General features: G+C 45.1%; 1 protein-coding gene across 1 annotated transcript in view; it reads left to right on the top strand.

The window, feature by feature from the left end:
- The window catches only part of frmd3 (FERM domain containing 3), a gene marked incomplete at both ends in the record, with an annotated part of 69992 nt that overhangs the window by 12351 nt on the left and 42287 nt on the right, over positions 1–15354 (top strand). The window contains 3 exons of the mRNA XM_081348356.1: positions 11310–11414; positions 12470–12512; positions 13150–13228. Coding sequence (XP_081204482.1) covers positions 11310–11414; positions 12470–12512; positions 13150–13228 — 227 coding nt within the window. The remainder of the gene's footprint in view (positions 1–11309; positions 11415–12469; positions 12513–13149; positions 13229–15354) is intronic.

The raw sequence follows: 15354 nt of genomic DNA, 5'->3' as shown, positions 1-15354 counted from the left end.
ACTCCGCAGCCGGTGGGGCCCCCGTTGAGCGCGCTGGTCCCTCTGTAATTGACCGACCAGCTGTTTCATTCTGGGCCCCTCGAGAGGACAGGATTCCGATTGCAGCATCGGAGGGGAGCTGGCCTCTGGAAATGATGGCTGCATTATCTCCCTCCGGGAGTATACCGTTGCCTGAGCCAGATCCAGAAATGTCAGCTATGCTGAAACGGGCCGCCAAGGCTGTCAGGCTCGCGTGGAATCCTCCACCATGTCCCGAACAGTCTCGGTTGGATGATTGGTTTCTCGGGGCGGGGCTCGCTGGTTCTCAGCCCGCCGCCCCAGTGCCTTTCTTTCCCGAAGTGCATTGAGAGCTTACCAGGTCGTGATCGGCACCTTTCTCTGCCAGAAACTGCCTGAGTAGTTCCTCCCCCCTCACTACCCTTGACGGAGGATCGGTGAAGGGTTATGAGGCTATCCCTACAGTGGGACCTGTGTCTGGCGGCCGCTGCCTCTTGGACGGGGGATCCTCGTCTCCCCTCTAGGGCCTGTGACTTCTCGTCCGTTCTGACGGGCAGAGCTTACAAAGCCTATGGACAAGCCGCTTCTTCTTTGCATGCCATGACTTTGCTACAGGTCTATCAGGCCAAGGCACTCATGGACATGCATGAGGGCAGCCTAGACCGTGCGCTCATGAGTGAGCTCCGCACCGCAACCGACTTGGCCCTCTGGGGCACGAGCGTTGCGGCCTGCATGATCGGTCTAGCGATGTCCACCCTGGTGGTCCAGGAGCGCCATCGTTGGCTTAGCCTGGTTGATATGGTGGATGCGGACAAGGTTCGGTTCCTGGGTCCTCAATTTCCCAGGTTGGGTTGTTCGGCGACGGGGTGGAGAACTGCACCCAACAGTTTGCTGCTGCTGCTGCTGGATGTGGCTTCCGTAGCGTCCCTCCTTCCATCAAAAGGGCACGCTTTCCCAGTGTTAACAAGTCTAACTGAGTGGGTCTTGTGGAACAGCGGTGACTTTCCTGGCCTAAGCCCTGTCCTATGTCCGCCTCAATATTGCGGGGGGTCAGGAGGCTTTTGTCTAGGAACTGGAAGGTGGCAGCATTATTGGTGTTTTAATGGGGAACCCAGTCAGTCGGTACGTCCGACTAATTGAGACGTTTCTTGCTAGTATGACATGGGCTGCATCCAAAAGCTTAAAAATGCTGCTTTCGGAAGATGCATTCCAGGGTAGGAAGGCATCAAGGCATGTCCGAATCCAATGTTAGCTTCACTTCCTGTCTCCTGAGATCTGGGGTGTGTTTCCCGTACAACGCCGTAACTCGCTGCTTCACTACCATAGTACAATGCATTGTTGAAGAAACCAACTAGCTAGTCACGACTGTTTCCCGAAACCGTACTGTCGCAAATTGGTAGTTCAACCACGTTGGTTAATGATGTCACGCAGGTGGTGGAGTAATAACTTCTTTTAATTAATATGTTTGAGATCGAATTAATGCTAGAAGTTTTGCTAAAAAATTACGGACATGACATCTGAGGACTATCTCTTATTATTCTCAGTTTAGCTTTATTTCCAGATTCAATCATAGGCTCGTTCTTACATACTAGCGCACGTTTGCACATGTGCACTCTTCAAAAGGTGCTTTAAATCTCTTGACAAACTAAAAGACGTAAATTACATTTATATATAAAAGATAGATTGTACTGAATGTCAGCTTGCTTATTTGGCTCAAAATTAGGATTTATAAAGTCCACATGTCATGCAAACAAGAAACTATGATTCTTACCACAGATCGAGAGCCGTCGTTCCAACCACACAACTTTGCAATGCTGTTTGTGAATGTTCGTTGGAACTATGGTTTTGGGAAACACAGAGTTGTTGAACTATGCTGATAATGACGGAACTTGCGACCATAGTTGGCTAACGATGCTTTTGGGAAACGCACCCCTGATCGATTTGATTTGAAGCCAGCATAGATGTTTCTGTTGCTGCGTTTGATATCCCACAATCCTCTGCTTTCCATTCTGTGACAGTTGAGCTAGAAAATAAAGATGGCATCTGAAAGTTGTGGTTGGTTCCCTCTTACGGAGGAAGAGTAAGAACACTGATAGTTTTTTGTTTATTTACATCGATAATCTAGCATAAGATAAAAATCGGACAAAAAAATCTAACCGATAAATAATCAGAAGTATTCTGCTCCACCACCCGTGTGATGTCATGAGTTACATTGCGGTACTTGAAACGCACCTCAGAGTATTATAGGGACATAGCAACACCCTAGCAACCACAAATAACACCCTTGCATGGTGGCAAAACACCAACAATCACTCAGAACACCTTAGCAACTATTTAGCAACACTCTAGCAACCACAAATAACACCCTAGCATTGTGACAACACACCAACAAATCACTCAGAACCCCTTAGCAACTACATAGCAACATTCTAGCAACCACAGATTATACCCTTGCATTGTGGCAACACAATACCACTCAGAACCCCTTAGCAACCACATAGCAACACCCTAGCAACCAGAAATAACACCTTGGCTTGATGGCAACACACCAACAATTACTCTGAATACCTTAGTAACCATATAGCAACCATCTAGCAACCACAAATAACACCCTAGCATAGTGGCAATACACCAACAGTCACTCAGAACACCATAGCAACTATGTAACAATGCTCTAGCAACCCCAAATCACGTCCTAGCATTGTGGAAACGCACCAAAAATGACCCAGAACAACTTAGCAGCCACATAGCTACACCATAGAAACCTCAAATAACACCTTAGCATTATGGCAACACACTAGCAAACACTCAAAACACATTAGCAACCACACATAGCACATTTAATGTGGCGACACTTACAGTCACTCAGAAAACCATAACAAGCACATAGCAACACCCTAGAAACCGCAAATGCCACCATATCTTTGTGGGCAGTGGGTTTTCCACAGGCAAACACCATTTATATTTCTAAGGATGCAGATGTATAAACTAGTTCTTTCTATGTTAAAATGTAGGGTTACACTTTATTTTAAGGTGTCCTTGTTACAGTGCAATTATACAAGTAAGTACAGAGTAATATTAATTATCAACATGTTAATAAGGTTACTTAGGCTACTATAAGGTTAGGGTTAGGAGTTTTTATGGTAAGTTGCTCGTAATGCATAATTTACTTTTATTACTGTAGTAACTTCATGTGTAACAAAGACTCTGTAAAATAAAGTGGGTAACACTATTTTACAGTGTCCTTGTTACATATGTTACATGTACTTACCATAGTAATAACAGTAAATTATGCATAATTACATGCAACTAACCCTCAACCAAATCCTAATCCTATCCTAACCCTACAGTAAGTACATGTAGTTAAATAATAATACTCAGTACTTAAATATATAATTACATTGTAACAATGACACCTTAAAATAAAGTGTTACCATAAAGTGTTACTAAAATGTAGTTCATGTCATTGTTAGATGAGAAATGTATGATGAGAAATTCTCTTCTTAATTCTATCCAGTGTAGTGCTTGATCCACATTTAACATTTTAAAATGTGCAGAAAGAGAAATTCGATTTTTATTCATTCATACTGAGAAAGTAAAACTTTAAGAAATGTGTTTTTTTCCATACTGGAAGAGCAGAACGTCCAGTACCTGTAGAGAACCTCTGTAGTGGAATTGAAACCCCCACAGTGAGATGTATTTCACACAGGAGTGTGCTATAACAGCCTGCGTCACAGGTAATAACAGCAAGGTCAAAAGCTGATGGTCATCAGAGCTGAACCAGAGCTGCTCAGTCGAGCACACAGAGACACTGTCCTGTATGGGCCATAAGCCCATCATCATTCACTGCAGAATGATGTATTTGCAGCAGGGGAGCTGCCTGTCCAACCCTGCAACCCCTTGACTGAATCTAAATCTAAACCATATTATATATAAAAAATTGTTTTAAATATGTAATTTTAAATTACAATTATATACCATTAATTAGGGCTACACGATATTGAAGAAAAATACGATATGCGATACGATAATGCTTAAAGTGTGTAAAATGAACTTTAAAACATATTTAAAATTATATAACCTACATATGTGTTTCACATTCTTTTTGTGACAAGAAAACATCCCTAAAACTTCTGAAAGTGAACAGCAGTGTTCTCTTACGAGAGGTTCTCTCGTATTGCGTAAGTAGCTTACGCTGCGGGAAAGTCTTCTTTCTCGAGATAATGAAGCCAAAAAATTATCCTTAATTTTTAATAATCTTGTCAACGCAGTGCGGCTGCCTGCAGACCTAGGGCAGGCTTACTAGCGTGCCCATTGGCTGCCCTGCGGCAACTGCAGCAGCCTATCGCTGAGCCCTTGGCGTGACGTCACGTCCAATGAGCGCGCTTGGCGCGCTTCATGCGTCACAGCCCGCCAAAAGGGGTGTGACTTAGCGTATGTAAGCGAGGCTCAGAGGCTGCTTCACTGATTTCTGTCTCTTCAGCGAAGCTCTCCGCATCACTGGACTCTGAGGAAGCCGCCGTCGAATCAAGCGACCAGCACGCCGAGGATCTCAGACTGAGGAAGCCGGCCGCCTTCGCCGCCTTCAGCTTTCCCTGCCTGCTTCGCTATCCGGCGAATATATCCTTTCTTGCTCTGTGTTGTGTGTGTTTGTGTGTTCGCCCCGCGACACACTTTGCATCTAAAAGAGCGCGAGGCGTTGGTTCAAATGCCTCGCTCATCCTGTGGCTCGTGCAAAGCCACGCTCAGCGACGGAGACCGCCATGTGATCTGCGCTCTCTGCCTGGGCTTCGACCACGCAGCCCTTGCCCATTCTGCGGGCGGCTGCGAACTCTGCGAGGATATGCCGATGTCGACCCTGCGGGCTCGACTCGCCATGTTTGAGGATCCTCCCCCTTCTCCGGCTGCCTCTTCCGGGCCGCGTAAAAAGAAACGCCGCTCTCAAAGGCCTCCCAAACAGGTCATGACAGCTGAGCGCTCGCCGGAACCCCTCTCGCGAGCCTCGCTCTCTCCTTCTCCCCCGCCCTTCACCGACGCGCAGCGGCCGGCCACTGCCCGCACTGCCGTCGCCTCAGGGGATGAAGCAGATGACGCCGCTGACAGCTGCTCTCTGCTGGCTTCAGACAGCGAGGAGTGGTCGGGTTCTCACCGCTCCGTCTCCTCGACTCAAGAGTCTAGCCGGTCCCGCGCCAGTGTCGACGCGGAGCTTCTCTGCCTCCTCACCAAAGCGGTCGACCGACTGGGTCTGGACTGGTCCCCGCCGAAGGAGCCTGCACCTAATCGGCTCGACGGGTGCTTTCTGCCTAGCCGCCGCCAAGCGCCAGCCTCTAGGTCAGCACCCTTCCTGCCTGAGCTCCACGAGGAGCTATCAAAGTCGTGGAATGTGCCCTTCTCTGCTAGACTCTGCTCTTCAGTCTCCTCGGCTCTCTCCCAGGTGGACGGGGCCGCCGAGAAGGGGTATGCTGGCATCCTCCCCGTGGAGGAAGCTGTGGCAACGCACCTTTGCCCGCTGTCTGCCAGATGGCGCTCAAAGTCCGCCCTGCCGTCCAAAGCCTGCAGGACCACCTCAGCTCTCGCCGGCCGCGCTTTCGCCGCCTCCGGCCAAGCTGCCTCTGCCCTGCACTCCATGGCTGTGCTACAGATCCTACAAGCCGACCTCCTCCGTGATCTGGATGAGAAGGGCCCGGATCACACAGCATTAACGGATCTGCGCAGCGCTACGGACCTTTCGCTCCGCGCTACCAAGACCGCTGCACAAGCCATCGGCAGATCTATGGCCGCGCTCACCGTCATCGACAGACATCTATGGTTGACGCTGGCGGATATGAGTGAGTCAGAGCGCGCTGTGTCCCTCAATGCCCCGCTCTCGCCCACCGGCCTCTTCGGCCCTGCGGTCAGCGGGATTGTGGATCGCTTCTCCGAAGCGCAGAAGGCATCGCAGGCGATGAACCTCTTCCTGCCCCGCCGCTCGAGCCCAGCCGCAGGCCACTCTCAAGCTCAGCCTCCTGCGCGCAGCAGGGCGCGCCAGAATGGGTGCTGAATACTATAAAACACGGCTATTCGCTTCAATTCGCTCGTCGCCCCCCGCGCTTTCTAGCGCAGACGGAGACGAAAGTGAGTTTAGAAGCAGCGCACCTGCTTCAAGCAGAAATAGCGAAGCTGCTGCGCAAAGGGGCTATAGAACAGGTTCATCCTTCTCTGAGCGGGGTCGGGCTTTTACAGCCGTTACTTCCTCGTACCCAAGAAGGACGGAGTGTTAAGACCTATTTTAGATCTGAGACATCTGAACAAAGCCCTCATGAGACGGCCGTTCAAAATGATTACAACCAGACAAATCCTCGCGCAGATTCGCCCAGGAGACTGGTTTATTTCTCTCGATCTAAAGGACGCGTACTTTCAGATCCAGATAGCTCCCCATCACAGGCCTTCTTGAGATTCGCCTTCGATGGTCGAGTATATCAATACACAGTCCTGCCGTTCGGCCTGTCTTTAGCACCCCGTACATTTACGAAATGCATGGACACGGCTCTCGCTCCCCTTAGAAGACAGGGAATGCGAATACTGAACTATCTGGACGATTGGCTTATTCTAGCGCAGTCAGAGACGGAACTTGTGTCTCACAGAACAGCGCTTCTCAGCCATCTGGAGGGTCTGGGTCTCTCGGTCAACTGGACCAAGAGCTCGTTATCGCCCCGTCAGTCAATTTCCTTTCTTGGAATAGAACTAGACTCGGTGGCTATGACGGCCAGATTGTCAGAGCAGCGCGCGCCGCATCCGTCACCTCGCCGCGTCCCTCAAAATTGGCAGCCAGGTTCCGCTGAGGACATTCCAGCGTATCCTGGGGCATATGGCCTCAGCTGCAGCAGTGCTTCAGCTGGGCTTATTGCGCATGCGCCCGCTTCAACGCTGGCTGAAAGCGCGCGTGCCCCACCGAGCCTGGGCGGCTGACCGCTCGCGGGTCAGAGTGAATCAGGGCTGCATTTCGGCCCTGCAGCCCTGGCTGGCAGCCGAATGGTATCACACAGGAGTGACTATGGGGGTGATCTCACACCGGAAAGTTGTCTCGACAGACGCTTCCAATCTCGGTTGGGGAGCGCTCTTCGAAGGCAGACCGTTCTATGGCCGCTGGTCAGACCAGGAGAATCTCCTACACATAAACTGTCTAGAGATGCTCGCGGTCGAGAAAGCGCTAAAACACTTCCTCCCATTCCTCCTAGGTCACCATGTTTTAGTCCGCACGGACAATACATCGGTAGTGGCCTATGTGAATCGCCAGGGCGGTGTCAGATCAAAGACGCTCTGCACCCTGGCGGAACGCCTCCTCGTGTGGGCTCAGCACTCTCTGCGGTCGCTGAGAGCCGCGCATGTCCCTGGCCACCTGAACGAGGGCCCCGACAGACTGTCCAGGGACAACGTTCCCCCTGGGGAGTGGTCTCTACACCCCCAAACAGTCCAGACACTGTGGCGCCGCTTCGGCAAAGCGAAAGTCGACCTTTTTGCGTCAAAAGACAACGCTCACTGCCCAGAGTTCTTTACGAAGAACGAGGACGCGCTGGCCCAGACCTGGCCCAGCGGCCCGCTATATGCTTTTCCCCCGGTCTCTCTGCTGCCTCAGGTCATCAGGAGAGTCAGGGAAGCGCGCCACACAGTGCTCCTCATAGCCCCATACTGGGAGAACCAAGCTTGGTTCCCGGAACTGATACAGCTGGCAGACACAGTCCCCTGGCCGATACCGGTGAGGAGAGACCTTCTCTCTCAAGCCCGCGGCTCGATCTGGCATCCCCATCCAGAGCGCTGGTCTCTGCATGCATGGAGCCTCAACGGTTACCCGTTGATCTGCCAAAAGGGGTTATGAACACGATCATACAATCCAGAGCCCCCTCTACGAGGCGGTTCTACACGTCAAAATGGTCGGTGTTTAGCAAATGGTGCACTGCCAAGGGGCTCGATCCACAGACATGTGGGGTATTGCAAGTATTATGTTTCCTTCAAGAGCTGCTGGACGCGGGCAGGTCCCCCTCCACGCTCAAAGTCTATGCTGCGGTCAGCTTTCACTGTCTCAGAGCTGGGCTGCGCATTAGGAAGGAACGAGTTCGTCATCCGCTTCCTTAGAGGAGCCAGGAGGATGAACCCCCCGCGACCCCCCTCGGTTCCTATATGGGATCTTTCACTGGTCTTGGAGGCCCTGAAAACGCATCCCTTTGAACCCTTAGAAACTGTGGATATGAAATACCTCACGCTCAAAACCGTTTTTCTGATAGCTCTGTCTTCAGTCAAACGTGTGGGAGACCTTCACGCGTTATCTGTTAACGCCGCGTGCCTCGAGTTCGGACCTAACGACTCTAAAGTTATTCTCAGACCGAGGCATGGTTACGTTCCCAAAATATTGGGCACTCCCTTCAGAGCGCAGGTCAGCCCGCCGCTTTCAGGCGCTCGGAGCAGCTTTTTGTTTCATTTGGAGGGCGCACCAAGGGTCTCGCCGCCTCGAAACACAGCCTGTCCAGATGGATAGTGGACGCTATCGCAACTGCTTATGCGTAAGACCTGCCGTGCCCACTGTGCATTCGAGCTCACTCCACCAGAGGCATGGCCTCATCGTGGGCGTGGTCCAGCGGGATTTCCATTCATGACATTTGTGCAGCGGCAGGCTGGGCCTCCCCCTCTACATTTGTCAGGTCAACCTGGAAGTTCCCGCCTTGCAGGCGAAAATTTTATCAGTCTAAGTCTCGCGTAGACCGGCCCACTATCAGTGCGCTGGCTACGTTGGTTGATTTAGCTCTACTGGTTGAGCTGCACTATGCAGGGAATTGTCAGTTCAGACCGGCTGTGCCGCTCTGTGCTCCCTAGTATGTGCTTGTGTACTGCGCTAGCCTTCTTTTGGCCGCCCGGCTCCCTGCTATCACGTTCCCCGGGCTCTCCCTGGGACTCATTCAGTGGATGCTGGGCGCATGGCGTTGACAAGGGTGTTCCCACAGCGTAAGCTACTTACGCAATACGAGAGAACCTCTCGTAAGAGAACGTAATCGGTTACTAAACGTAACCTCTGTTCTCTCTAGAAGAGGGAACGAGTATTGCGTAACCCGCCGTGCTCGCGCCACGAGCTCACTCGCTTCAGCGAAAGAAACCAGTGAAGCAGCCTCTGAGCCTCGCTTATATACGCTAAGTCACACCCCTTTTGGCGGGCTGTGACACATGAAGCGCGCCAAGCGCGCTCATTGGGCGTGACGTCACGCCAAGGGCTCAGCGATAGGCTGCTGCAGTTGCCGCAGGGCAGCCAATGGGCACGCTAGTAAGCCTGCCCTAGGTCTGCAGGCTGCCGTACTGCGTTGACAAGATTATTAAAAATTAAGGATAATTTTTTGGCTTCAGTATCTCGAGAAAGAAGACTTTCCCGCAGCATAAGCTACTTACGCAATACTCGTTCCCTCTTCTAGAGAGAACAGAGGTTACGTTTAGTAACCGATTACGTTTTACTGTAGCATAAGAAGTAAGAGTTATTTTAGCATCAGTGTAAACCACGGGGTTTAGGATTTCAGGAAGGCCTACATTAGGTTTATTTAACAACAGAAACTGAATAATCAAATAAAAATAAAACAATGCTTAGTTTTCACTGTATAAATTAAATATATATTCTGATTCTTATTAAAGCTACAAAAGTTATTCAGCCAAGAGAGTGATTTTCTTTGTCTTTTGTTCACGACCCCAGTTATTGCAAGCTGTTGCGATATGCATATTGCGATATATACATTTGCAATATTTTGATAATAACCATTTTTTTTGCAAATAATAATCATTTTTTATTGCAAAAATTGTAAATGTATTTTCAGTTACACATTTTCATATGAACAACCGGTCAGTAATGATACTGATTTAAGACTCCCAAACATTAAAGGCCCACTGAAGTGTCTTGAAAAGCGCAGCGTTATTCAATGCGTTGACGTAATTTCCACTGAAACAGGAAGACAGGGCGGGACATATCGAGCAGCTCCTCCCCTTTTTTAAAATAGCCAATAGCATTTTGTTTATATCACAGCTCGACTAGAGCTGTTGAGCTCAGTAAAGCCGCATTTGACTGCTTATGATAGCCACAGTCTTATAGATTCCCCTTTAATATTTAATATGAAATTGTTAGTAAAGCAAAACAGTGAACATATTAAAGGATGTGTAGTTTGAAAAGTGTGTAATTTATGTTGGTGTTATCTCTTCTTCTCATCAGTGCTGTTTAATGCAGAGTCTGTAGAGACATTTCTCCTCCATCAAACAGCATTCTGTGCAGAATTCAAATGGGTCCGATACGTTTTGTGGTCTGCACCCCATATGATCTGCTCTATGCTATCATGTCTCTGGACCGGAGCTGCGACGATTCGCGTGGCACTAACGTGAAACCAGACTTCATTTGCCCTAATGCACATTTACACGGTTTGAATCGTTCCCTATATAGTGCACTATGTGCCATTCATCATGTAGAAAATAGTAAATGTGTGAACAAGTGATGATTTTTGCCACAGCTTCAGCATCTATTTATAATGTAGGGGGCGGGGCTTCAGATTGTAGAGAACATTTGATTGGAGAGAAAATCTGATGAGAAACTGAAGTGCAGAGTGATGTCATCAAAATCATTGATCCATATTGCCGCAAGTTTGATCGCTCATAACTTTTTAATGCAAATTTTGTCATTGTTTTGGAGCACACTAGCTTATAGATAACATACTAAAAGCCAAAAATCTTCATTTTTAATTTCATTTGGACTTTAAGAACATAAAGCATTTCTAGCTTCATTTGAGGTCAGTCAGTCATTGCTGAAAATAAATACTTGTGGTTCAGTGAGAGTCAGATGTTGAGTCAGTAGCAGCTCTGGTGGATTCATTGAGTTCATTCAGTGAAGGATTTGTCCGACTGATTCAAACCGATTACTCATCAGTGAGTATTTTGTGCTGTTCAATAAAAGAACCTGCTCGTAAGTCATATCTTCATCAATCGGACTGCATTGGTTGAAGCATTGTGATTTTTATTGTGCTGTAGTTAAATGTTTTTCGCATTTAATTCAGAACTCAAGCTCATAACAATCATATTTAGTATATTAAAAAATACTGACCTGTCATAGTACATTTTTTTCTGTTTCCCCCCTGTATATTAGTATTCTTTTCCCTGTTGTAAATCAATGAACTTATTATACACTCAACGGTCAATATTATGATACACTGTCAATATAACTAGCTGGCTCACTATTGTATTTTATCTTAAATCTCTGCTGTAATGATGTGATCATTCATGATGTGTTTTTATTCCTTTGATTTTTCTTTCCTCCACAGAGAGACACTAAAGGGCAATTTGTCTTGGATCATGTGTGTAACTACTACAGCCTGCTGGAGAAAGATTACTTTGGCATCAGATATGTGGACCCAGAGAAACAAAGGGTAACTACACATTCACCACTCGGGCCCAATATTCATTAAATATATTCTGACCTAAAAGTTTATTATAACTTCAGCAGATATACTGTTGCTCCAACATAAAACGCATCAAAAAAAGTGGAATCTGCAATAGATTTCTGCACAAGCTTTTACAATAACTAAACCTCAAACATACATACAACTTAAAATCCTGTGGCAATTACAACACGGTTAAAAAATGTGGGGTCCGTAAGATATTGTTTTTGAAAGAGGTCTTGGTTACACTTTATTTTAAGGTGATGTTGTTACAGTGTAATTACACAAATAATTGCATACTACATGTATGCCTACTTACTTTAGGGTTAAGATTAGGTTTAGGGTTTGGTTTAGGGTTAGTTACTTATAATTATGCAGAATTAACTGTTGTTACTATATTAAGTATATGTAACCTTTAATTACACCTTAAACTAAAGTGTTACCAAAGTCTCTTATGCGCACCAAGGCTGCATTTATTTTTTCAAAAATACAGAAAAAACAGTAACACTGAAATATTATTAAAATTTTAAATGTATTATATTTGAAAACATTTAAAAAAATTGAAGCAATGTAAAAGTCTTTACTGACACTTTTGATCAAATTAATGCATCTAAAAATCTTACTCACCCCAAACTTTTGAACAGTAATGTAAACACTCACAAATCTTACATGTACTTATTTCTGTACTCTCACCAGATATTTTCTCCTTATGTAGCCTATCATACTGGTTTTAAATTCTGATAAAAGTTACCATGACAACCGACCAAGGGGTTTTACCCTACTGTATGCACCACAATGTTTCTTCAGTCGAGCAGAAAACCTCCCAGCAGAACTGTAGTGAATTATTTACAGTCATTTATGTTGTAATATTAATGCCCGCCAATGAAAAAAGGGATTGTTCATCAGTGGGGAATGTTGTTTACGATCATTTCCTGAGCAGGATGCTTATCCAAAGTGTTTACCATAAGCATTTTTGATTTGTCACCATCTTTACTTGTCAGCGCACAGCAGTGAATCATTTCTTTCTCTTGTCATTTTTACAGCATTGGTTGGACCCAAGCAAACCAGTAGTGAAACAGATGAAATGTAAGTTTTGTTTATTTCCTTCTTGCCCTCAAGGTGGCAGCAAGTCACATTTACTGTTGTTCGTGAATTTTTGTCATCGAAACCAGTTTCAATAGGAATTTTGCATGAGGTGGAAACATTTTCCAATGCATATTTCACAAAGGGTTCAAGTTGGTCACATGGGTTTGTTGCTTTGACCAATATTAAGCTGCTTGGTTTGAAAGTGACTTAAACTGTGCATCTCTCATTGCTATTTACAATAAACAATGGACTTTTCTTGGCCACATTTGCCAATATGACACATCTTTACATAGGTAAAACATCACTCGCATTCAGAGATGTTTTATGTAGAATTACAGAAGGGAGGTGAATGAGCACGTAGCGGACAAGTGACAGAGAGATTGTAGACAAAGTGACGTCAATGAAGTCAATCTTTCCCTTTGAGCTCTAAACTTCTCAGACTCATTACGTTTATCTTTGAAGACTTCATTTCATTCTTCACCAGAGGGGTTTCCCTCATCTCATGGATTAATATAATCATTTTAGCTCTCCTCATGCCCTCGGTTACAGTTCTCTGCATAATCTGTCTCACACTTACTGGCTTATGCTCAAGTTGTCTCTCTCTCCCCTCATCTGATTGTTTATGTGTTGTTTTCAGGTCACCAGCCATACACTATGTGCTTCAGGGTGAAGTTCTACCCTCAGGAGCCAATCAAGATCAAGGAAGAGCTGACAAGGTAACAGTTCTCTGATCTAATGTTCAAATTGCATTGGATTGACATAAAAACAACCCCGGCCAGTCACAGCATAAACAGGCCTGAATCGCTCAAGCCAAGTATATGAGATTGAGGATTTTCTGGAAGAGATTTGCATTTTTAAAACGCCTCCTGAGCAGATTGTTCCAGTTTCATTTGAAAGAGCTTGTTTACTTTGTAGCTGAAGCCAGAACGGCTGATCGGTGGCTTCTTTCATGTCAAAGTAACCAATGTGATCTCATTACAGTGCATCTCACGAAACCTGTCAGGAACATGTACATTCATATTTCACTCCAAAATCAGAAGAAATGGGAAAATATATTTTGTCAAAAAATTTTTTTGTTAGAATTAAACACACTTGCCGCCAAATTCTCATTACTATAATCAGTGGTGATAAAATAAAGTAAACGTTTTTTTATTATACTTAATTGCATGTTAATTGCAATTAAATTTAAATGTATTGTAGCTAATATTGTTATAGAATTATATTCAATGCTATCAGTTCAAATTATAAGTGCTTTTCTGAACCACAAATAGGGCTTAATTACATCTTTATCCCCTGGTTTCACAGACAAGGCTTAAGCTAGTGCCAGACTAAAATGCATATTTGAGCTGTCTGAACTGAAAGCAACTTGCACTGACGCAATCTTAAAATATGTCAGTGCCATTGTTTTGTCTCAAGATGCACACCAGTAATGTTTTATTCTAAGGCATGTATAAAAAAGCTATTTAAATGCCCTAATTGAACTAAAGCCTAACCCTGTCTTAATCTAAGCCCTGTCTGTGAAACCAGGCCTATATGTAATTTCACAATTACTTCAACTGTCTTGTACTGACAAGCATTTAAGCACATAAACTAATATATAATCTATTGTCATTTCAAATGAAACTCTATTCTGTATACAGAAACTGTATATCGTGTATTTAAATTAGTGCTGTTAAATCGATTATTCGTGATTTTATATATATATATATATATATATATATATATATATATATATATATATATATATATACATACATACATACTGTATATGTGTATGTATGCATTTATATATAAATAGATATGTGTGTGTATATATTATCACAGGTGGTTGCAGGTAAACAGACAAAGACGATGAATAAAGTTCCAACACCAAGTTTAATAATAATGTTCCAAAAAACTAGCAAACATGCAGGAGCAACAGACACTAAACGTAGACGTGACCGGATAACACACAGAGGAAAAGGAGGAACTTACGAATACTCTCATTCCAGCAATGATTACAAAGATTTCAAGAACTTTTTAATTAGGCAGAACCTTTCTGTTTTTAACTAGATTTTTAAAAGATTTTTCTTTTCATCATTTCAGACATCCTTATTTTTCCATAAATTAATATGAAACATGCTTGCTCCTCAATTTTTATATTAATAGGATTTTTTTTTTCTCAAAAGGAAGCAAAAAATATTCTGAATAGACTGTCAGTGTCAATGTGTGTCACTGTCACATATTCCTCTTACATTATCAGAGAGCAACGTTCCAAGCATCTCGCTAATTCTCTCAACACACACACACACACACACACACACACACACACACACACACACACACACACACACACACACACACAGGCATCTGCATAGATACACAAACACACACTCACAGATTGTTGGTGTGACTAAATCATTTGTGCTGCTCTCACAACATGGCGCTCAGTGCATGCACACCATCTGAACTGTCAAGATAAATGTGTTTGTCTTTCTCGATCTTCCATGCTTTCTCTGTGCGTTGGAAAAAGAGAATGTTCCTGTAGCCAGACAGAAGCTTTAGAGAGAGCGAGGCGCATGTGTGTGAGAGGGAGCCCAGGTTGTCTGAGTTTAAATGGTTTCATCCTGTGAAAGAGAAAGCAAGGGTTTGAGATGGACAAGAGATGCATTCATGTGCCAGTCCATGCTATTTTCTGCTCCATACTAGAGTTTTTCCTGTTAAAGCTGTTTGACACAGAAAACAACTATATATATTTTTCCACCCGCTCTCTCTCTCTCTCTTTAATATTTAATATAAAGAATGGATTTGAGTGCAGGTTACAAAGAGCGAGAATGGAGAAAACAGAAACATGCAAGTGCAC

Source organism: Scardinius erythrophthalmus (assembly GCF_964197995.2).
Source record: "Scardinius erythrophthalmus genome assembly, chromosome: 20".
Taxonomy (NCBI): Eukaryota; Metazoa; Chordata; class Actinopteri; order Cypriniformes; family Leuciscidae; genus Scardinius; species Scardinius erythrophthalmus.
This window is presented reverse-complemented; position numbering and strand designations above follow the sequence as displayed.